Source organism: Diplotaxodon limnothrissa, linkage group LG16 (genome assembly GCF_057381915.1).
Source record: "Diplotaxodon limnothrissa isolate DT_005_m linkage group LG16, D_limnothrissa_male_GT1.1, whole genome shotgun sequence".
Classification (NCBI taxonomy): domain Eukaryota; kingdom Metazoa; phylum Chordata; class Actinopteri; order Cichliformes; family Cichlidae; genus Diplotaxodon; species Diplotaxodon limnothrissa.
Genome location: NC_140611.1, coordinates 10,247,017 through 10,269,417, shown reverse-complemented (window position 1 = coordinate 10,269,417; position 22,401 = coordinate 10,247,017). Strand labels below are relative to the sequence as shown.

The following is a 22,401-nucleotide window of genomic DNA, read 5'->3' as shown; positions in this document are numbered from 1 at the left end:
ATACATATAACTATTCAACTACTTCATGCAATCAATCATTCCCACTGTGGCAAATCAGTGGATTTGTAGACATGGTCTACAAGGAAAATTAAGGTGTCACGGTAAATACAACAAAATAAAATGATATGACCAAGACAAAACTGTGGTATTTTGTAAATATAATAATAAACCAGTGATTCTTGGGATAAGGGACAAAACATGTCCGCCAGATAAAACCCAATTTTGGGGTTAAAAATATGCATACAAGTGTTAACCAACTGACTAAAAGAACCACCAAGGCAATGTTTATACAACAAAACTATGATTTTGCATTTTTTATACATATATATTCGCTTTAAATGGTACAATACATTACCAGTACCTTAAAAATCCATTGTCCAGAAGCAGGTTTGATAATATTAAAATACAGAAAAAAAATCAACAGTAATGTAAAATTAAACATCATGGCTCTCGTCACTAAGTATTTAAGTCAATACCTTATATAATATCAAAATATACAATTGAAAATTTATTTTTACATATTTTCTAAGTGATTAAAATCGTGTCCAGAGTTTTTGTCAACACCATCAGATTTTTTAACAGTATGAAAAAATCAGGAATTATTGTGGGTAGCTTATACTCTGAGGACCCGTTTACCACTTCCTGTTTGATACACATGCCATGAGGTCACTGCTGTGATAATTGTTTTTCTTTTTAATTTAATTTATGACCTACCTTTCTGATAAAACTCTGTCTCACAACCATAGTGCGTCAACACCAAAGACGATGTAATGCAAGATTTAATTATTTTGTTTTATAAAAAGAGCTTAATTTAGGTAGATTGTAGAAGCCATAAGCAAATGATGAAAAACAAGATGGCTTCTGTCAGAAAAACATGTGTTATGAGAGAAAGTAGGGTATTTTGTCAACACCATCAGATGTCAACACCATCAGGATTTTGGTCTGACGGTGACCCTTTTCTAATGGTGTTGACAAATGTCACAAAAGTGTGCTATTCATCAATTATATTAAGTTATTTTTATTAATATTTCAGTCATATTACTTCTTGTGTATTTTACTGATATTTCTGCTTCACAGATGTGTCAAATATTATCGAATTTGCCTTATCTTGAATCTCATTGTTTATGTATACATCATTAATCCTGTAGGAAAATGCTTAGTCCTCTGCATTTAACCCATTCACTCAGTGATGCAGTGGGCAGCTGCCAATCCAGGATAGCCTCTGTTCGTTGGATTTGAACGCCCAACCTTCCGATCATGTGGCATCTGCTGAGCTATCTCTGCCCTGAGAGCTGGTCTTTAAGTGATGATGTATGAATCCTGCTTCCGGGCCCAAACTACTCTGTGTTTATTAAGCCTGTTGTGCTGCTAAAATGTTTTAATGGTTTTTATCTTGTTCTATTTAATCTGAACAAGCCCCTAAAAACAGTCAGTGATCACTGTCAGCCTAACCATCAGAAACCCTGCATTAGCTTTTATCAGGTGGAAAAAAGTTAGCATTCATCCTCCAGCTTCACTGTGTTTATGTTATGCTAACATAGCTGTGTCGCTAGCGATCACATAGCACATCACTATATACCAGCTAGCCCAACTTCAGTAACCCGACAAAAGTCACTGCTGTTTAGTTTTCTGTCTCCATTTATGTTGGAATGTAGGTGGAAACCAGCGAGCTAACCTCTAACTGTTAAATTTCATATATTCTGTTTTCATGGATGTCTGGATGTTAGACCTGGTAGAGCAGCCACATTGATCATTTTATTAAAGATGAAAGAATTTAGACAGTTTGTAACTCTCAGTGATGTCGCAGAGTTCCTTTGACTTTCGGATCTGCAGCGGAGTTTGGACCTGGAAATGGCTAATGACGTCAGACTTAAAGACCGGATAGCATTTCTATTGCTTAATACATAATTGTGTTGTGAATATTCATCCTTAATCTGTATAAATGCATATGGTTCAGAAAAACTATAGTAATTACAAGATGGTGCATTTCAGGCTAGAATAGCAAAGGGGAACCTGCCAAAGGAACGAAAGAGAAGGAACAGGGATGATCAAAAAAGGAGAAAAAAAATTAACAGCCAGCCTGAGTTGAAGAAAGAGTTTCTCATAAAGGAAAGGGAAAGATGGAGACATAGATTGAAAGAGGGAAAAATAAGGAACATCAGTGATCTGAAAAGAAGAGAAAAAAGGCAGAAGAGAAGGTTTTGGAAACAAGCACAGAGAAACATACGGAGAGGAAGTCCAGCAGGGTCTAAACACTTTAGGAATCAAGGAGTAGTAGGCAGCTACTTGCTGGTGAACTATTAAGATGTAGAACTTGACGTGTGCAAAAACAGAATTGTTATGATGTGTCTTGTGATATTACATAAGTTGTTAAGGTTTAATGGTCATTTTGAAAAAAATAATATCTTGTTTTCTACTAGTGTGTCAACACCGTCAGATTTGTGTCACCACCGTCAGCACCTTGTCAACTCCATAATATGGAGTTTTTGTTTATTTTTCTCTTTTGAAGAACCATATATTTTCCTCCCTCATGATCTTCCAATAAAAATACGTAATTTTCTCAATAAATGTGTAATCTTCATGCTGCTAAATATGATTGTTTCTTATAGAGATTAAATACAAGCTTCTGAAAATATGTATGACTGTAACTCTAATAATAAAAAGCCAAAACAATCTTGCTTTTAAACGTGGTATAATTAGTTTGAAAACATATGTGCATAAACAGTAGAACAGAGAAGCTGCTAATAGTCAAAATAGCTGAAACTAGTTGCTCTTAGAGGGTGTTCTCCTTGTGGCTGCGTGCAGCAGGCCTGGGGGAGGGTCTGTGCTGGCGGACGTAGGTTACTGGCCTGGTAGCCTGGCTGCCCCTGAGTGGATCCGGGGCAGGCGTGGGGGCTTGGGGTTCGGGGGTGCTTCGCCTCCGTGCTAGAGCTCCGGCTGGGCCTTGGGGGCTTCGGTCCTTGTTGGTATGTCGCCGAGGTTGTGGGCGGGTGGATGCACGGGGGCTCATCCCTGGCGCAGGGGGCCTCTGGCGCATCGGCCTAACTAGGGGGCTCTTCAACTGACAGGGAGTTTGTTCCATCCTTGCGGGAGTCCACTCTGCAGCTGGGGGAGAGTCATAGGAGAGGTGGAGAATAAACTTAACCTGGGTGTCTACTGTCTTGTGCAGTCTGGGAGATGATTGAATGCTAGGGTGGGTACAGTTTCCTCTGCAGTGGGGTCGGATGGGCTGCCCCGGGTCCAGTGGGGCTGGGCGGCCCTGCTGCTGTAGGCCCCAGTCTGGATGGACCTGGGCTCCCTTGCCTTGGTGGGTGCCAAAGGACGGGGTGCCTACTGGGGTCAGCGGGAGAGCTGACCCCAGTAGTAAGATACCCCAGTGGGGGAGCTGGGGTATCTTGCTCCTCCCTTCTTTTCCTCCCCATCCCCGGCTGCCTCCCTCTTCCCGCTCCAACACACCCACCCACACAAGTAGGGCCTTGGGGTGCACCCCAGGACCCCCCCGTCTCACCCCGTCCCACCCCATCCCCTTCTGGCCACCTGTGCCTCAATTTTATTCCACAACTTAGACATCCACCTTACTCACACTCTCATAACACATACATATAGGGCCTTGAGGGTGGGCACGTTAACGGCGTCCAGTGGACGGTCTGTGTATTCAACCCCACCTCTGGCGCCGGTGCCCACCTCTCAATTTTAAATCCATGTAGACATTGAGGGTTCTCGGGAGGGGCCGTGCTAACACCTGCTTCTTCACACACCCCTATTTTCTGCTGGAAAATCGGGGTGGGGCAAGGCCGCGATGATCTATTTGGCAAAGTAAATCCATTGGGTATCCTTGTTGGTCTTCAGACAACAATTCTGACGGCTAAAGAACCAAATGGGACAAGCAAAAGAAAAAAAAAAAGCTGAAACTATTTTTGCATTTCTTTGTGTCTGACGGTGTTGACAAAAACCTTGCACTTCTCCAGCAAAAACAGAAATTATTAAAAAATGTTACACCTGGGAGATTGTACCAAAACATGGTGAGACAGCCAAAACTTTGTGTAACAATTATATGTAAATATGTTTTTGAAAAATCAAAAAATATATTTTAGAAAATTAAAACCTGTTTTGTCCATAATCTCAGGAATCACTGAAATGCCAATTCACTGTGTAATTGTGTAACTTTATTAGCAGCGTCCTCCTGAAATGCACCAACAACATTGAGTAACGTCCTCCTCTCTGCCCTTTAATGCTCTCTGGTTGCTATGGTAACACGTAAATATTTCTTTCAAAATAATACAAACAACTACAACACGGAAAAAGACACAGCAAAACCGAGTTAACGATAAAAACCGTAAATTTCGCACCCGAGCCTCAACTCTCGCGGCCCGGTACCAAACGACTTATGGACTGGTCGGTACCGGTCCGTGGCCCCGGGGGTTGGGGACCGCTGATTTAAGTGACTTTGAACATGGCATCCTCTTCCCTAGATAACAATTTTCCTGTGATGTCCCAGCAAATTCACTCCAAGGACAGATGCAATATTTAAAGAAATTGCAAAAATTCCAAAAGTTACATGCAGAGCAAAGCTAATGAGCAAAGCTGAGCAACTAGTAGTTGAAGGTGGAGACCCAAAACAGAGCTACACAAGAGTGCCCCCAAAAGTTGATTCTGTTCATCTGGACAAGCATTTTCAGTGGGAGAAATTACATTTGCATGATGACTGAAACTAGCACCACTGAGGGAACAATGGGCTAAAGTGGGCAACACCCACTATCACCCGATGCAAAATGTTAATAATGTACATGTTAATGAATCAATAGTTTGAATTTAGTAACATAAGGGACACTGTTTTGATGCATGCTCAATCATCCAGGAAATCCCAAAAAGTTGATTGTGCTCATCTGGACGTAGCGTTTTCAGTGGGAGAAACTTTTCGTCAATCATGACGAATGTGACTTCTTCAGTCTCAGCTGATTGCAGGTTTCCCCAACCTTATAAAGAGTATATTTGCATAATAAGTGAATCTAGCACAATTGGTGAACCATGGGCTGTGAGGTGTAGTGTGTAAAACACACTATTCTCACATGTCAATTCCACTTTTGGGAACTCTGTTTGAATGAATTTCGCACAGAATCAGAAATGTAATTGGAAAAAGGCCAACAACTGTATTGTGAACAGTACTTTATTCCCCTTTTCAGTACTTGCTTCACTTAAAAAGGTTGTGGGCTCTTTTGGACACGCCATCTGATGTCGTCATTTACAGTTGCACACAGCTGTCTGCCAGAAGCAGCATCACAACTGCCCACATAGAAATTCACCCAAGAGATTTCCCACCGTAATGCTTGCCAGGTGTAGTGACAAGCAGGCGTTGGTGACTAGACATGACAGCGGCGGGGGATATGAAGGAACGTCTCGACACTGCACTCAACAAAGAGAACACAAAGAGCTGTGGCTAATTACAGCCGCTGTCAACAGGCTTCATTAGAGATGCAGCGCGGCTAACGGAGGCCCGCTCCTTCTGCCACCTCACAATGCTGCCGCACGCATTATTTATAGGCCAGCGACACACACACTTCCACTTCAGGATGTTGAACAAGCAGATTTTCTTGGCGGGAAGACAGCTGGCTGCTGAGCTCTTATTTACTGCTTCGCCTTGAAAAGAGGATGGTTTGAAAACCAGACACTGTGATAGCTTGTAAGAAAGTGTCACAGCTAGGAATATGCTCCAGATTTCTGCTGTATTTCAAGAATATTTTAGGTCAGATGTAGCATGTAACCTTCCATGTTTGCTGTGTAAACTGCTCCCCTCATAACTTTTCATGTTAGGAGTATCTGTAACTTCATGAAACAGACATTCACACACTCTTCATGCTGGTTTAAAGCAAAAAGAGTTTTGCACAGAAGGGTCACGAGACCATTATAAACCATGGTGTTTTGCTTGGATTAGGCTTAGCAGGACCTCACCCTGGAGCCAGCCCCAGGGAAGGGCCTCATTGCCAAGTGTCTGCTGGTTGGGCCCGGGGGCCAGGTTCAGCTAAGATGAACATAAAAAGCACCCCTGTTGTGGACCCACTACCTGCAAAAAGGGCTGTAGAGGAGTGCAGTGTGGTGTCAGTAAGAAGTGGGGGCCTTGGCACCTGGCAGTCTGATCCCCGGCTGCTGAAACTATCTTTTGATATGTGGAATGTAACCTCCTTGGTGGCAAAGGAGCCCGAGCTAGTGTTTGAGACTGAGAGACACTGGTTAGATATAGTTAGGCTTGCCTCAACGCACAGCCTTGGTTCTGGAGTGCGGTTGCCCAACGTGAGAGGCAGTGAGCAGGGGTGGGTTTACTTGTATTCCCCAATTCAACGCCTACACTTTGGGGTTCTTTCCATTAGACAAGAGGGATGCTTCCCAGGATCTCTGTGTCTGGGAATGTGAGTGACTGTCATCTGTATTATGTGCCAAATTATAATTCAGAGTATCTGGCCTTGTTGGGGTGCTGGAAATCCCCTCCTGGTGACCCGATTGTCCTGCTGGGGGATACTCACATGAGCAATGAGCTCGATCTGAACCCAAGAGGTGTTTTGTAATTTGACTTCTGTGCTAACCTCTATTTGTCCGTAACAAAAACCCTGTTCAAACACAAGGATATCCATAAGTGTCTGTGGTACCAGGACACCCTTGGTTGCAGGTCGATGATCAGTTTTGTAAACATGTCGTCAGCTCTCCTGCTGTATGTTCAGGACACTTGGGTGAAGAGAGGAGCAGAGCTGTCAGCTGATAACTGACAGCTCTGCTGGGTTTGATTTGGATAAGGTGGTGGGGAGAATGCTGGACAAAACTGGCACACTTTAATGGATAGTGAGAGTGTGCTGGGAACATCTGGCAGAATCTGGAGGATCTTCAACTTTCCCCTCTGACAGACCTTTAAAAGCATTCTGAGCAACAAGTCCACATCTCTGTTGCTAAGGTGTGGAGTTTTGGCTGCAAGCTGGTTGGTGCTTTTCACTTGTCATGGTGGTAATCCCTGAAGAAGATGGAGGACACCTGAGATAAAGGAGCTGTCAAGCTGAACAGGAAGTCCTATCGGGCATGGTTAGCTTAAGGAACTCTGGAGCAGCTGACTTCATGCGAAGAGGAATGCAGATCTGTGGAGGAGGTGCAGAAAAGGCAAAAACATAAACTAACGGCTTTTGGTCAGCCTCAAAGTGATTCTGGCAAGCTGTCAGATGAATGTCAGGGAATGCAGGAAGGTAACTTCTTAAAACTGTGGTTGCTTTAATCCTACTGCCACATCTGTGCAGGTGGATCAGTAGCGTCATAAAAAATGTGTAAATCAGGTTACAAAATTGTTTTGGTAGCACTTATTGACGCATTTTGAATCATCATCTCAACTCCTTCCTGTCCGGAACAATGATGGCAAATGGATAAATCAACAGCCAAACAGAAACCCTGGGTGAATGTGAGGAATGAAGCCACTGCCAGCTGTTGTGTACAAATGGAGACATGAACAGTTAGGGATCTGAGGAGAGAGAAAAGCCTGCTGTTGACACAGTAAACCTACGGAGCCATAAATACTGCAGTCAGCCTTCCCCACTCGTGCTCCCTCCTCTCATGCACGGGCCGCAGTGTGATTATGCGTGTTCCCTGTTCAGGAGTGGTGTATAAATAGTAAAGCGCTGCCCCAAATTGCGAAATTGGTTTCTCTCTTCTCTCAGACCCAGAGGAAGCAGAAGCAGCCGTGTTGTAAAATCTTTTAGGCTGCTGCTTAAACTTGTGGACAAACTGCAGCGCTGGGGAAAGTGCTGGGACAAGACATCCTGTCTGTAATTTAATAATGCAAACTAATGTGGCACATTCTCCTCATTTCTTCTGACAGCAGCCTGTAAAATGTAACAGGAAAAAAAAAATTAAGGCGTTAATGAATAAATAGCGTTTAGAAATGCTGCCGTTCAAATCCATGTCAAAAGGTTACATTATAGAGACGCTGGAGTTTGGTGCATGAGTGATTTGAAATTGATTCCTGAAAATGACGACAGGAGTAACCACAGAGACTGTGTCTGATTGACTAAAGTGGTTATATCACATTATGTATAAATTACAACAATATTTCAGAGAAACTCCAAAGTAATTTAGTAGAGATGGCACGATACCACTTTTTTATGTCCGATACCGATATCATAAATTTGGATATCGGCCGATACCGATATGAATCCGATATAGTGTTTTTTAATCAACAAAGCTGTTTTTTAAATATCTTGCTGCATTTTGTATAAGTTCATACTCAAGTTTAAAACAACAACTACACTAAAGCTATTCTGTTATGCAAAAAAAATGTTTCATAGTTCAGCAATACTGATCAATCTAATAAACTTAAACCTACACCATCCTCCCTATTCTGGTATTTTAAAGAGTACTTAGCGTAAATATTAAGCAACCTAACTAATAGGGTTCCAACTCCCAGCAACAACAAAAATAAATAAATAAAAAATAGGGAACCACCCCTCACGCTCCACCTCATGATGCTTAATCGACGTAATCAACCTTAATTTGATGCAGTGTGAAAAAAAAATACACAGAAATCAATTATTTTTCAAGAAATATTAAATAGATTCAACATCTTTCTTCAACAAAATTGCAGACTGCACAGATGGTACCTTCCCAAAGGAAAAAGTACTATAGCTTACTAGGGTATATTAGACTTAACAGTTACTATATGCAGTAATTGACTTCTATACATTTTACATCAAATTAAAACTTTGGGTGTCAGATAATTATTTATTAAAAGCTAGACATTTTAAATGAGAATAAGAAAGAAAAGTATGTCTTTGTGCCCCCTTTTCCCAGTTAATGCCCTATCGGCCCCCCTGGCTAAACTTTGCTAGATGCGCCCCTGCACAGTTACCAGCGTCAGCTACGTAGAAAAAGATCCTCGAGTAGAAAGTAATATTAAATAAATTCTAACAACAGCTTATCAAGCTTAAACGTGCTGCTGTTGTTCAGCCGCTGGTTTCCTCTTTCTGGTGCAAAGTGGGCCAAAAGCAAACAAGAGACAGACTCGCGACAGAAAAGCCGATCAGCTGATCGTTAAGCAGTTTCATGATTGAAGTAGCAGCAGGAGAGGCAGTCGTTTGTTAAGCTTAACGCAGGAATGCTTTACAAACATTCAGAGATGGACTTACACACTTGCTTTACTTCTCTCAGGATAACTTTGTCGGAGATGAAATGCCGGGTTGCTAGCGAAGCTCCAAATGCTATCCAGACCACCGACAGGTCCCGCATGCCACAGCCGCTCTATCACGTGATGCATACTGCTCCGACGTGCTAACGTTCTGAGGCGAGTTACGGCGTGTTGCAAGTTTTGTGAGGTGCTTTCGTGATATTTAATGGATCGGATTACATTTTTTATTTTTCTCCGATATCCGATCCAGTAATTTAGGTCAGTATCGGACCGATACCGATACCTAATATCGGATCGGTCCATCTCTATAATTTAGTACTAATTATAGAGGAAACAGAGAGTGTCACTGCTAGAAAATGATGAATGAGCTAAATGACAAAGAGTACATAAAGTGAAATGATGCTGTACAGTCTGTATGGTGAACAGTTAAATTCTGTACTGTAACATTTTAGTTATTGTATCAAACTCTTTTTCTGCAGGCAGTTCATGTTTGTGAACATGTCCTTGGGGTTTTGTTATCGTTGATTATACAGTATATTATTAAAAGTAATGAGTATAAAGACTGATGTTCTTCCATTTAATCATTATTGTGCATTTTTAATCACAGAAAGGCGACTGAGAATGACAAATTCAGGCAATTCAGAGTAAATGTGCCTGACAGACATATGCAGGTTTTAAAGTTGGATTTTTTTTCAAATACATTTATGTTAAATTGGTGCTGTAGCTGCAGTGATGCGGACGCTGTACTGGTCCGTCGTGGTGAAGAGAGAGCTGAGTGTAAATGCGAAGCTCTCAATTGCGGATACAAGCGGCGGAAATGGGCTTCCTTCGAAGAGTGGCTGACTTCTCCCTTAGAGAAGTTCAGCCATTCGGGAGGGGCTCAGAGTGGAGCCGCTGCTCCTCCACATCGAAAGGAGCCAGATGAGGTGGTTCGGGCATCTGATAAGAATAACTCTGTCACGGACCCGGCTCTGGAGGACTCGGGGGTCCGTGAGCAGTGGTGTCATCTACTGTTCTGTCCACGTTTGTATGTAGAGTGTGTGGGTGTGTCTGCTTCTCTCTCTCTCCCCCCGGTCCTCGGGGCTGTTTACGGAAGTGCGCGCCGTGGGAAAGGCGTGACCTGGCGACTGTCGTCATCGGGAGTCCGTCCTCGCTGTTGCACCTGCAGGTGATTACCTGATCAGCGGTTGGTAATCATCTCCCGGGCTAGACGGAGGTATTTAACCGGGACTCGCGGCGACAGTCGACGTGGGATTATTATTCCTGACTGGTATAGTCTGTGCGAGACGTGTGGTCTTGGTAGTCGGCTAGCGTGTGTGGCTAATTGTGGATTGTCCTTCTTCCTCCAGGAAAGGCGAGCGGAGAAGAGTTGGGGACCACACACACTAGGGAGTTACAACACGGAATGCACTGGGAGCAAGGGACGAGCACGATTGGAAAATTGCACTTCTGAGTGAATTGTTGGACTTGCCTGTCTACAGTGTTGGGGAGTAACGGAATACATGTACCGCAGTTACGTATTTAAAATACAAAATATGAGTAACTGTATTCCGTTACAGTTACCGTTTAAAAAGGTGGTATTCAGAATACAGTTACTTTGTTGAAATAAATGGATTACACGGTGGTACTTTCCTGTTTCATTTTGTCGCGGGTCAGGACTGTTTGGGTTTGTTTGACAGCTACGTTCTGTTGTTCCAGGCGGCAGCGTTACGGTTGCCATGGTTACAGGGTGACGCTCTCTCTTTGCGTGTTTCCTGGGTGAGAGAGCACCTTTTTGTTGTTGTTGTGCTAAGCTAATAGGCAGAATGCTACAGGTACAGCTCTAACGAATGTAGCCTCATGGGCAGTGTAGTCCGTGCTGCAGGGAGAATGGACTGCCATACCCGTTATGTGTCTGTGAGCGCGAGGAGGGAGAAAAAGGAGAGTGGAAAAGGACGAGCTGTCATCGAGCAAAAACGGGAGCTGGAAGCATGTAAATATAATAATAACCACTGCAGCCAAGAAGAGTGCCTGACGAGCCCAGTTGTAAATAAGCTATTAAGACTCGACTGTACGCTTTGTTCGTGTTTTCCTCTGAAACAATAAGTTCCGTTGGAGCAGCCTTTCAACGCCTCTCTCTGTCTCTTGCAAGAAAACTTGACCCAGACAACAAAGTAAAGCTATTTTTCGGCAAAATGTGGCAGCAGAACAATAATCTGAAGCACATCTTCTACAACATGACTGTGAGGGAGACAAAATCTTATAGATCGCTTATAGAATTATGAAAAAAGTCAGTTATTGCCCGACTCTTTTATCTAAATAACTCGAGTTTGTTCCTTTGCACACAGAATTCTGTGACCTTTAATTGTAAACCACTTCAATGTTACCACTATCGACTACATTTTAACCAGAAGTGAAGCATTCAAGATTTAAAATATTGATCGCAATGATCTGATATTTCCTCCACGAATGCTTTCCAGTGACAGAGAGCGGGTGCACGGTTATCATTACCACCAATGGCCATAAAGAAAGCATATGGAACGTGAAGGTTCACACACTCGAGAGCAACCAATCAAAAGCTAGAAACTGAGGCTTCGGTTTATCTGTGTGCACTCATCTGCATCTTTCCATTGCCTTTCTATCTGATTCATCCACTTCTAAAATTTGCTTCACATTCAGTCTCAGCACATAAAGAGGAACTGCGGGTTTGGGAGGGATTGCAGTAGAAGAGACGGTGTGCCTGCAGTACAGCAATATATCCATGAAAACGGGTGTGAATTCCTTTGCAGGAACTTCAGTGAGTCAGTGATTCCTCCATGGAATTAATTTTTCTTGAGCTGAAAGAGATTTGTGAGCAGGGAAGGAGAAAAATGCTAAAAAAGCCTTTAGCAAAGATTGTGTTTGACAGTGAATCTCTGCCCTAGATTTGTGTTTAGATACCCCGTGCATACACATACACCCACACTCATGTTTCCATTAGCAGCCACGTGTGTTACGTCCGTGTTGCATCAGTAGCAGCTCTGTGGTCATGAACAGCCTTTTACATCATCCTGTGAGCTGGATTCCCCAGAGAAGTAAAGTTTGAATACTTTTATTTACAGTCTCCTTTTACACTCTTCTTTTATTTAGTTTTGTTGCTGCACTGAGCTTCACTTTGCAGAGGTATTACTGTAAGAAAAACTTTACTTCCACATCACTAAAACCATAACCTGTAATTTTCTCCACAAATTTGCTGTGAAAATAACTGCAAATGCACTTTTAATGTCATTCCCAACCCATAAAACCCTGTAACATTTAAAGGGAAAAGGTCAGCAAGGTGTCCCACATGCAGTTAGCAAAATGACCATCACACTAAGCTAAATTCTGGCAGCCTTAACCCAATTTCCCTCGGGATGAATAAAGTATGATCGATCAATCAATCAATTTGGTGTTTCCTGTCACTCAGATCTCAGGGCTGAGTGTGTGTAGCAAGACTTATTGATGTAATACCTCAGCGTATGAGTGTTTCTGTTAAACCTATATTTATGTGTACTGCTGTAGCTCCAGCAGAACCACCAAATCTGTGGTCTGGTTTCTAGTGTTAAATGTATGCAATGAAATAAATGAAAGAATAAAATATTACCGAGGCACCACCATGCCTGGAAAACTACAGCCTACCCTAATTAAATACCCAACTAAATATTTCCAACCCCTGATTTACTGTTTGTCCACAAATTGCTGTTTTCACAGTTTCCCAGGAGGAAAATCCAAGTTTTTTTCCCCAAACCTCTTTGGTTCAAAATGCAACTTTCAGAAACTTGAAACTGGAAATCTCTGTTGTCACACACTGGGATCCATGCTGTGACCAGCAGCTAAAACTTTATTTTGAAGTAGTATTTCTTAAACTGGTTGTTGAGTTTTGTGTGGGAAAAAAAAATCACACAAAATGTCCATCATGGGCTTTGTACTATCCATGATTGTTTTGTTTTTTTTTTTTTTGTTAAATTTTGGTTCCTCAGTTTTCTTCAGTTCTTGTTTCGCTACATATTTTTCAGCATCATGTTGCTTTTGTGGATCCGTCATTGTCTCTCTCAATGTGTCGACGGTTATTTCCTGTTTTAGTTTTAAGCTTAGCTCCTCATGTGGTCAGGATACTTCTAAATAGTCCAAAAAAAGGCCTCTAACCACCATTTGGTAACCAGACTGTTACTTATATAGAGCTTTTGTAATCTAACTGATAACGCTTTCTATATGTCCTCAGTGTAAAACACTATGAGGTCAAGGAAAGGTGTGATGGAGAATTTACAGGGAAAAGAGAAGCATGGAGTAGAGAATTCATCTGCAAAATATCACTTCATTACAAAAGGTTGAAATTTTAAAAAATGGGAAGCTAAATACCCTAAAAAAATGAAATGAAACTTGTTTCCTTACTTTTTCTTGCTGGAGTGCGTGAACGTTTAGACCCAAAACAACACAAAAGCAGAGATTACTAATGCAAACTGATCTACAGCAAAGCTTAAATACATAGTCGGTATATAACTCACAATCTGGATTTAGACAGCAGCAAGTGATAAGAAGTATTTTATTATAGTAACGTGTTCAAACTTAACTTGTATCAGCCTGTTGTTGAAAATTCAAAACGTGGAGCACTCCACTCTTCCACTTCCAAGCCACACTTTTGTGCAACCATTCTTTTTTTCTTTTTTAGAAAAGAAGATATTTAGATATTTAAATAAGGAGAACGAGTACCCATAACATTAATGGGAGTGCAATGCTAAATAACATTAGCATTGTATTTTCTACATGTCCAGCTTTGTGGTCTTTAAAAACACTCAGAAATGACAAAAATCATCTTCAGTCCCCAGACGAACATCATGATCTCTTCCCTTCGCTCTAGTCAGAAGGATAATAAATATTTGTCACAGTCATTAACTTTGTATACTGTATTTGAAAAAAGTAGCACCACTTAGGTCATGTTTTTTGCATTTTACCATATTTAATTACAATATGTAATATGGCAGTGGAACATTTCAGTCTGCTGCCTTCTGTGAACAGCTTCTTTACACAATATAATGAAATAAATTAAGCAGAATGATTGAATTTCGATCCCTCACATCGGTCTTTGACAAATCAGCAATTTTTCTTTCTTTACTTCCATCATCTTCATGCGTTTTTTTTCCCCCCAAATATTGTCCTTTCCTTCCTCTAACCCTCCTGTTTCCAGTGTCCGTGTCCTCATCAGGGAGCACCTAACAGGCCTGGAGTGTTTTTACACTTAGTCACTCAGATTATTTCAAACTCCACATCAGTTTGCCTGTATATTATTATTTTTTCAATTAAAAAATATCTGGCAGTAAGAAATAAATACACACCAACCCTAAACTGTCACTCAGTAAACACTAGCATCCAGTAACAATGGAGGCTCACATTATTTACGGTAAATGTATCCAAGATGTTTTGCGATGGTACCCAGGTGTGAAGTAGCACATGTCTGTTTGAAGATTTTTGGCTTGCTTATTCTCTGATCAGGAGTAGCAAAATCTAGGTCCTTATACTGCACGTAGTCTTCACGGATATAATCCCACAGGGTAGTCTGGCCTTAAAACTGTAAACTTCTAGCACTATATAAGGTACTTTATCACTGACAGGTACGTATCTATGAAGCGCCTTGAGGCGACTTATGTTGTGATTTGGCGCTATATAAATAAAATTGAATTGAATTGAAATTGAATTGAAATGGTCAATTCCAGATCATGTGACACAGACATATGATCTGTTCTAATCACAAATAGAGATTAGAACAGGCCACAGGTATTAAAGGTACCGGGCTGCAGTGATTGGAGTTCCACAGGGTTCTGTGCTGGGATTAGATCTATTTACATTATCACTATAGTTTGTCTCTTGTCCCATCTCTCTCTGCTCTTTCCCCTCACCAAGAATGTATTATTGTTGGGTCTTTACCTTACAATATAAAAAGCACTGACGCTGTGATTTGGCACTGTATAAATAAAGCTTAATTGAAACTAATGCAATGAGCATACCTAAAGAATTCACAGTGTCAAACATGTTCTCACCATTATTTGTTCTCACATATGATATTTCTAACACCCTATAGATCTCTTGTATACTGACCTTTTAAATTGCTTTTACTTAAAAAAAAAATCTTATTTCAGATACTCCTTTCTGCAGATATACTCTTTTTACAGAATGGGGGATTTACTGTATTCTGATAGTCTAGCAGAGTAAGGCTGAAGTTAGTTGTGCAATGGCCGTCCTTTCATGTAATCTGTGGTGGTCACTGTGCACACAGACTTTTATTCCCTTACTTTAGCCTTAAAAGCAGCAAATCTTCTCTGAGGCAACACATAATTTGCACCCCAGTAGAAATTCTGGGGAAAATCGCTTCCTTATGGACAAAGTCAGGGAATTGCCTGAAAGCTTGAAAACCCCAAATATGAATATAGAGAAAATGCAACACAAATAATGTTAGATATTGTTTCACCACCACATTCAGAAAGTAACACAAGATTACAATCAGCTGGCAGTAAAGATTAAATTAAAGGGCTCTGTATGTGTTTTTATTGAATGACAGATTTAGAGTTGGTGTACAAAGTCCTTTCCAAACCATTAAGAGGAAGTGATCTATCTGTGGTCCCATCATGCCACAGGAAGCCCAGCAAAAACTCCCTTGCACAGCCAGTTCTTGGACCAAGTAGGAGATGATTTACCTGCCAGGGAAATGAGGTCTGGCATCAAATCTTTTAACGTTCAACTTTGGTATAAATTTTTTTTAAACTCTCTGTCTGTGATGTTTCGGTTGTTGCTGGATTTTTCAGACTCCAAACTGCACCGACAGCAAGACACCAAGGACCATGATTCACTTCAGAGGACAGACAGAGGGTGTGTCTTCCGTGCTGACCGACGATAGTCTATAACGCCCTGTTGCAGTTCACCGTGGTGACAATCTGCAGTGAGGAAAAGAAATGTTATTTCACCTGAACCCAGCATCCAGAGGTGAAATGTCTTTTGGGATTCTAAAAAAAAAAAATCCGTCGCTTTCACAGTTTCCAGTGTCTGCTTGAGTGAACGTCATCTGTTGTCTACTGCACTGCCGTGTGTCTGAAGAACATGCGCACACACACATGTGAATTAAAGGTCCGAGGCATTGTGCACATCTGTTCACGTTGGTGTGTCTTCGCAGTGTGTGTGTGCGCCACTCCTGTGTCACGCTGAACTCAGTGTGTCAAAACCGCAGAATTTCCATCTTTTTTCCAGAGTTGCACCGACGCCACTCAGCTCCTGCCTGAACATACTGGGCAGACGGACCATGAGCCGCTCCAGTTCCCCTGCAGATACCTGAACGACGACAGCAGAGAGGAAGAGAAATCAGACTGACATAGAACAAACTACAGGGGCTTTTATTCTTGATTTTCATATCATATTGGATATCACTTTGGTACTTTGGGTCTTATGAAAAGACATTAGACCTACCTTGGATTTGCAGGTACAACCTTCACTAGATTAATTAAAAACCAAAGAAAATTGGATAATTTTTAGACACATTTTGTTGTTATATGGCAAATCTTTATCATCTGGCAACATCTAGGGCTGTATTATAAAGCCAACACTTAAGTGCCAAAAACTGTAGTTCCTCTATTGGCCACTTGAGGCTCCAAAAAACTCGAACTTTATAGCCTCAACCGTATCTGTTTCTATCTGATTTCTCATGCTTTTTACCTGATGTAGTGCCTTTGAGTGATCATTCCCTAATAACATTTATATTTACAATAATGGTTTACATAGCAGTGGGAAATACATCTGATTACAGTAGATATTTTTTTGAAAGGGCTGTAACTAAATTTAAGGATCTGCTTCCTCCACTGTTATCTTCAGTGTCATATTCCAACACAGAGCCGCTATCTAAACTCAGGATGTCTTTACCTTACAATATAAAGCACCTTGAGGTGACTGTTATCGTAATTTGATGCTATATAAATACGACTGAAATTAATTGAGAAAAGAAATGAATTGAAGTTTGTGGCATTGTGACAAATGCAGCTTAGCTACCATAAAGTAACCTGTTGGATAATTATCAGAATCATCTTTTATGTTTCTGTAATGGTTAATTCACTAATATGTGCAAGCTCTTTAGTCTACGTGATATTTATAATGCTAAAATATAATTATCACTAACATAATTGAAATGTTTTACATATAAACAAGGAAAAAGCAGTTGTAAAGCACATTATTATTATTATTTGTTAAGTTGGCAAGTTACAGTTATTTATATACAATTTCTGAAAAATTACTTTTTATATAAATCATTATAGGTGTTATACTAAATTTGTTAAGCATTGTATGTGAGACTGTTGCCGAAGATGAATGAAATAAAAGTAAAACTGCTATGTGTGTGTTCTTTTGTGCCTTAGTATCAGTATGCTGCTTTGTGCTTTTGCTTGATAAAAATATCTAAAAGCACTGACGCACCCATAGGCTTACTCTCGAGCAAAACCCAGAGAACTTCTTAGAAATGGCCAGTCCAATTCTAAGAAAGGTTACATAGATTATGCCTTTGCAATCCCTTGTTTGTTGCTCATGAGTATTTTGTGTATTACATACATTTTCTATGTCATGTGTTCTTTAATAGGGTTTAGTGAGAAATGTAGCTGAATGTTTCATGTTGTTTTTTAATGACATTTACCTTGGAGTCTAGTCTCTGTATGTACGACCACAGATACTCGAGGTTGGCCCCAAATGGATGGACATGGAGGAAGGTCGATATAATGCCTGTGGAGAAGAAGGGCCATTAGATAAACCTGCGGTTCAGTGCAATGAAAATATGAGCATGGGAGCGATCTAACATCTCACTGGCAGAGATGATGAGTAAGTAAATCAAAGGTTAACAAAACTATAGAGAAACATCTAAACCTCAATTAAGGATGGAACAGTAAAAAACCCCAGCATATTTATATTACACACAATGCATACAAATATTTCAATGAGCATTCATTCCCATTTTCATTTGCAGATTTTACTTTAAATTTGTTCAACATTTGGACAGAAACATTTGTCATTGGATTTCTGAATGCAGTATTTGTGAGGCAAATGTGGTCTTTGAAAACTGCAAGTGTGTATATTTAGTATTTACCATCAGTATTCATGAGTGCTTCAAGAACAGGCTTAGCAAACTAATAAAGCCAATGTGCGTGTGCACACACACACACACACACACACACACACACACACACACTGAGCTGACAAAGAAGTAAGATCCACTAGAGTGACTTTTAGATATAAAGGTTCAGGCTCCAGCAGAGCAGCCAATCTGCATCCTCATGAAATGCTGCACAATAAACAAATGGCAGAGCAGCCCCATAAAAATGCTGGCCAGAGCAGAAACTGCTCTCAACTTGATTACTTCTGAGAGGTCCTGCAAAGGTAGGCAGTCATGCGGAGGGGGGGGAAGGAGTGGATGATGGTGGGGGTTGGGTAAGGGTAAAGAAATAGAGTGGCGTCCCCTGGAGGATCCAGCACAGCCAATATTTATTTCCTTGATTTATGTGGCGAAACGCTTGCAATTACAGACGGGCCTAATTCAATTTCTTCCACCAGGCCTGCTCACATGGAACAGTGCCACAGAGAACTGTAGGCTGAAGGAGGGGCAGGGATGTGGGTGCACTAAAAAAGGAAGTTAAATTTCAAGCTTGCACCAAGGAACTCTAACTTAGAAAAAGGGAGGAGAAAAAACCTACATAATCGACGAATGCAGTATGACATTTGGGTCCAGGCTATTTCAATTGCAGGTTCAGATAAGTTTCATAGTATTTACTATGGATCCAAGTTATTTTTCAGGAAGACACCTGCTAACAGTACATTTACTGTCACGATATACAAGTGGTACAAATCTTTGTCTTCTTGTTTTAAAAGTAGCGCACAAAAAAAATAAAAAACCTGTTACTTCTTTAGATGAGTTAAATGAGTTAAAATGAACAAATCCAAACTACAACTGAAATATTTTCTACATGTATAAGATAGGGCTGACTGCTGATAAGAGGAGACAAGCATACAAAGGAAAGTTTAGGAGCGTTTGGAGAAATTGATGAAACTACAACATGTACGTGCGTGGTTCGTGGTGCAGCTGCAGAGGAGGCTGACACACCAGAGCTCCATCGGCTCATCATGCCTCCCCTGTATTGAAAGTGCCAGGACCTGAGGTGGTTGTTGTTGTGTGTAGGATGCATCTGAAAAGCCTTCACAAAGCCCCACATTCAACTCTATTGAAAAATTTGTGAACAACGCTTAAAAGCTGGATTCATGGCAGGAAAGCAGCTAATTTAAACACACTCAATTCTGCCAAGAGTGGACAAAAAAAACTGTTCAAGAAATCATTAAAAGCTCAAAATTACTGACATTCATGATGAGTGCTTGAAAACTTTTGACCATCGTTTAGCTTCTACAGACAACACAAAAGGTAAGAAAAAACTATTTTTCTGTGTATGACCTCTTATTCAAAAGAAAGGGAGTGCTGCAGCTGTATAACTGGAGCCTTAAAATGGTTTTAATGTTTAAAGTTTGAGGCTTGGCATTTCAAATAGTCCAGGACTAATTTATGAATCATGGCAATTTGTGGCTTCGGCATCTGTGTCTGCAGACAGTGATTCAAACAGTGGACACAAACTTGAACACATGCTACAACTGAGTGTGTGTGTATCGAAATGTTCCACAAATGTGCAAAAGAAAGCATGCTGGCAAACCTACTGATGGCTAAAAAAGCTCCTTTGTTTATTGTGTTTGGTTGGACTATTTGAACAAGTCAATAGCAGAAAACAATCTGTGCAGCCACACAGCAATAACTGAGCCATAGATGTGGAACACAGTAACATCACGACACAGCGCATACAGTCTGTATGAAATGAGCATCCAATTTATTCTTTTACGTGTGCACCCAGACTCTCGATGACTGCTTGCAGACGTGCAAATGCAACAAACATACCATCTAAACTGACAATTTACTGTCACTTGAAAACCTTCTGTTTTTTTCTCCACCTTCATTCACACACTGATATCAAAAGGTTCAACATACATGGATGACTTGCCTACCTTGCTTATTATAGTATTAAGAGTTGCATGTTACTTAGCAGTAATTGTGCAGCCTACCTCTGTCTGTCCCTTGTACAAATAAGACACCTTGCACACACACATACACTTTCATACCCTGACCCACAGATCATTTAAAAAATTATATAAAATATATGATAATAAAATAATTAATATAATATTGGATCTATTATATTTGTACTGTCAAAATGAAATGACATTAGTCTCATGAGCTACATTAGCAAAACTAGTTTACTGGCAACCGTTTGCTAAAAGGACTCAGCCCATGGCTGTGGTGTCTCTCAGTCTCTGATACATCACATGCCAAAAAAAGGTCTCAGTTTTCTCCAGTAAAAGTAAAACAAAAAATATTAAATAAAGATTTCTATTTCTATTCTGTAAAACAACACTGTGCCCAATGTCCGTAGCTGCTACTGTCACGGCTGCTAGGTGCAGGGAGCAGCATTTGGTAAACTAGACCGTCCAACACTTCCAGCCTTCGAAGGACAGCCTATGCAGCACCTTTATGGGGACACACGTAAGGTCTTCGGGTTCACCTTAGCTAGCTAACCTAGACACAAGTCACTTCTGGTTCTAAAAAACCAAGATGGCGGTAGCAACAATGCTGAACTCAAGGCTAAATTAATTCATTAATTAAAAAGAGTTTTGTCAGAGTCAGGGGACTTCATAATCTAAAGTCCTTCTACATAGAAGCCTTGCAACTGAGCAGCCATCTTGAGCTCTACTGGGTCAGCTACTTTGAACGTTATATAAATGAACTTCAGTTCCATTGGTCACTCATTCAAAAAGAATCTGACTTTGCAATTCTCCCGTAGATTTGAATTGTGGATTCTTTGTGTCTCTCCCGCAATGCCTCTGCTATAACCCACTCCCACTTAACTCAAGTTAGTCAGAAAGCCAGTCAATGTGGAAGCATTCTCCCTGCAAGGCTCACCTGGTGACCTCCTATGCTGAAAGGCTGCACGGACCTGTGCTTGATTCTGCCCGGGACCATTTACTGTGTGTGACTCTCCCGTCTTCCCTATCCAGTAAAGGCAAATATGCCCAAGAACCATAAAACAGGGAGAATAGGTAGCATAACATTTCAAAATACTTCCACTCAGTGTTTTGATATGCAAATTAAAATGCTAAATGTAAATTCTATTGTCTTATTTGATTTTACTGTGTGAGAAAATCGGCCACATGCCTTTAAAAATGTGTTTGTTTGATGAAAATCTCCCAGCAGCAGCAGCAGCAGCAGGGGAGGAAGACAGAGAGCTGTGCCTCCTCGCTCCTTCATATTTGGATTTTCTTGGCGCCACTAAGAGAGATAAATGTGCTGCTGTTCCTCCCGCTCTGCTCTGTTGTGGACAAATACAGATCGTCCTGTGCTTTTCTCCACGCTGCTGCATGGTCTGTGGTAACGCGAGGCTTTACAGAGGGAAACAAAGGCAGCAGAAATGAATTGTGTCCAGCTGCTGTATGGGGGCCCAACACAGAGTGAAATCCACGTCTCTGATTTTAGAAGAAGATAGAAACAGAAAGGAGCCACAGCAGGCTTTAGGCACTTTGTTTTTCTGTCTCTCCTGCAGAAGAAGGCTTGAGAGCTCTCCAAGCTCTCAGACAGCAGACGCTATGTTTACGCCTAACACGGCAGCGGTGGTATGAGATGAGACGAGTTAAGTGTCAAGCACTCTTGCGCACTCACGTTCAGTTATCTTTAATGCTCCGCTACCGAATACTCTCAGAACTGTGCTGTGCGCTGAACTTACAAAGTAATCAGGGTGCTGCTGTCCACACGTGTAGCTTGAATGAGCGTCACAGCCTGCACAGTCTCTCTGGAAATTAAATTAGCCATGAAAGCTGTCAGTAAGTTCCAGTCAAAGACTTTCATAATCCAACTATGCGCATAATCCACCTTGAGCTGTGTACTGGGAGAGTTTCTTGGAATGAGCAGAGGCTGGAAACAAATCACTCCGAGCAAGAATCTGCGCTCTCACACGTTCACCTCTGCTCACACAGCAGCCAAATTAGATTTACATCTTTCCTGGGCTGGAAGAAAACAGAGCCAAGGAGAAGACCAAGACCTAACTGCTCTGTGGGTAAAAAGGTTTTTTATACCGGTGATTTCCACTGATAACGTAATGGAGAGGTAAGCAAGCTTTCACTTTGTTCCTTTCGTATGCCAGCTGAAA

The 22,401-nt window shown here is 41.1% G+C and overlaps 1 protein-coding gene across 1 annotated transcript in view; it reads right to left on the bottom strand.

Annotated features, from left to right (window-relative positions):
* Positions 1 to 16,333: 16,333 nt before the first annotated feature.
* The window catches only part of enox1 (ecto-NOX disulfide-thiol exchanger 1), a 52,494-nt gene continuing 46,426 nt past the window's right edge, over positions 16,334 to 22,401 (bottom strand). The window contains exons 14-15 of the mRNA XM_085374256.1: positions 17,811 to 17,896; positions 16,334 to 16,465 (exon numbers count right to left, since the gene is read on the bottom strand). Of these exons, the coding sequence (XP_085230382.1) occupies positions 16,334 to 16,465; positions 17,811 to 17,896 (218 nt within the window). The remainder of the gene's footprint in view (positions 16,466 to 17,810; positions 17,897 to 22,401) is intronic.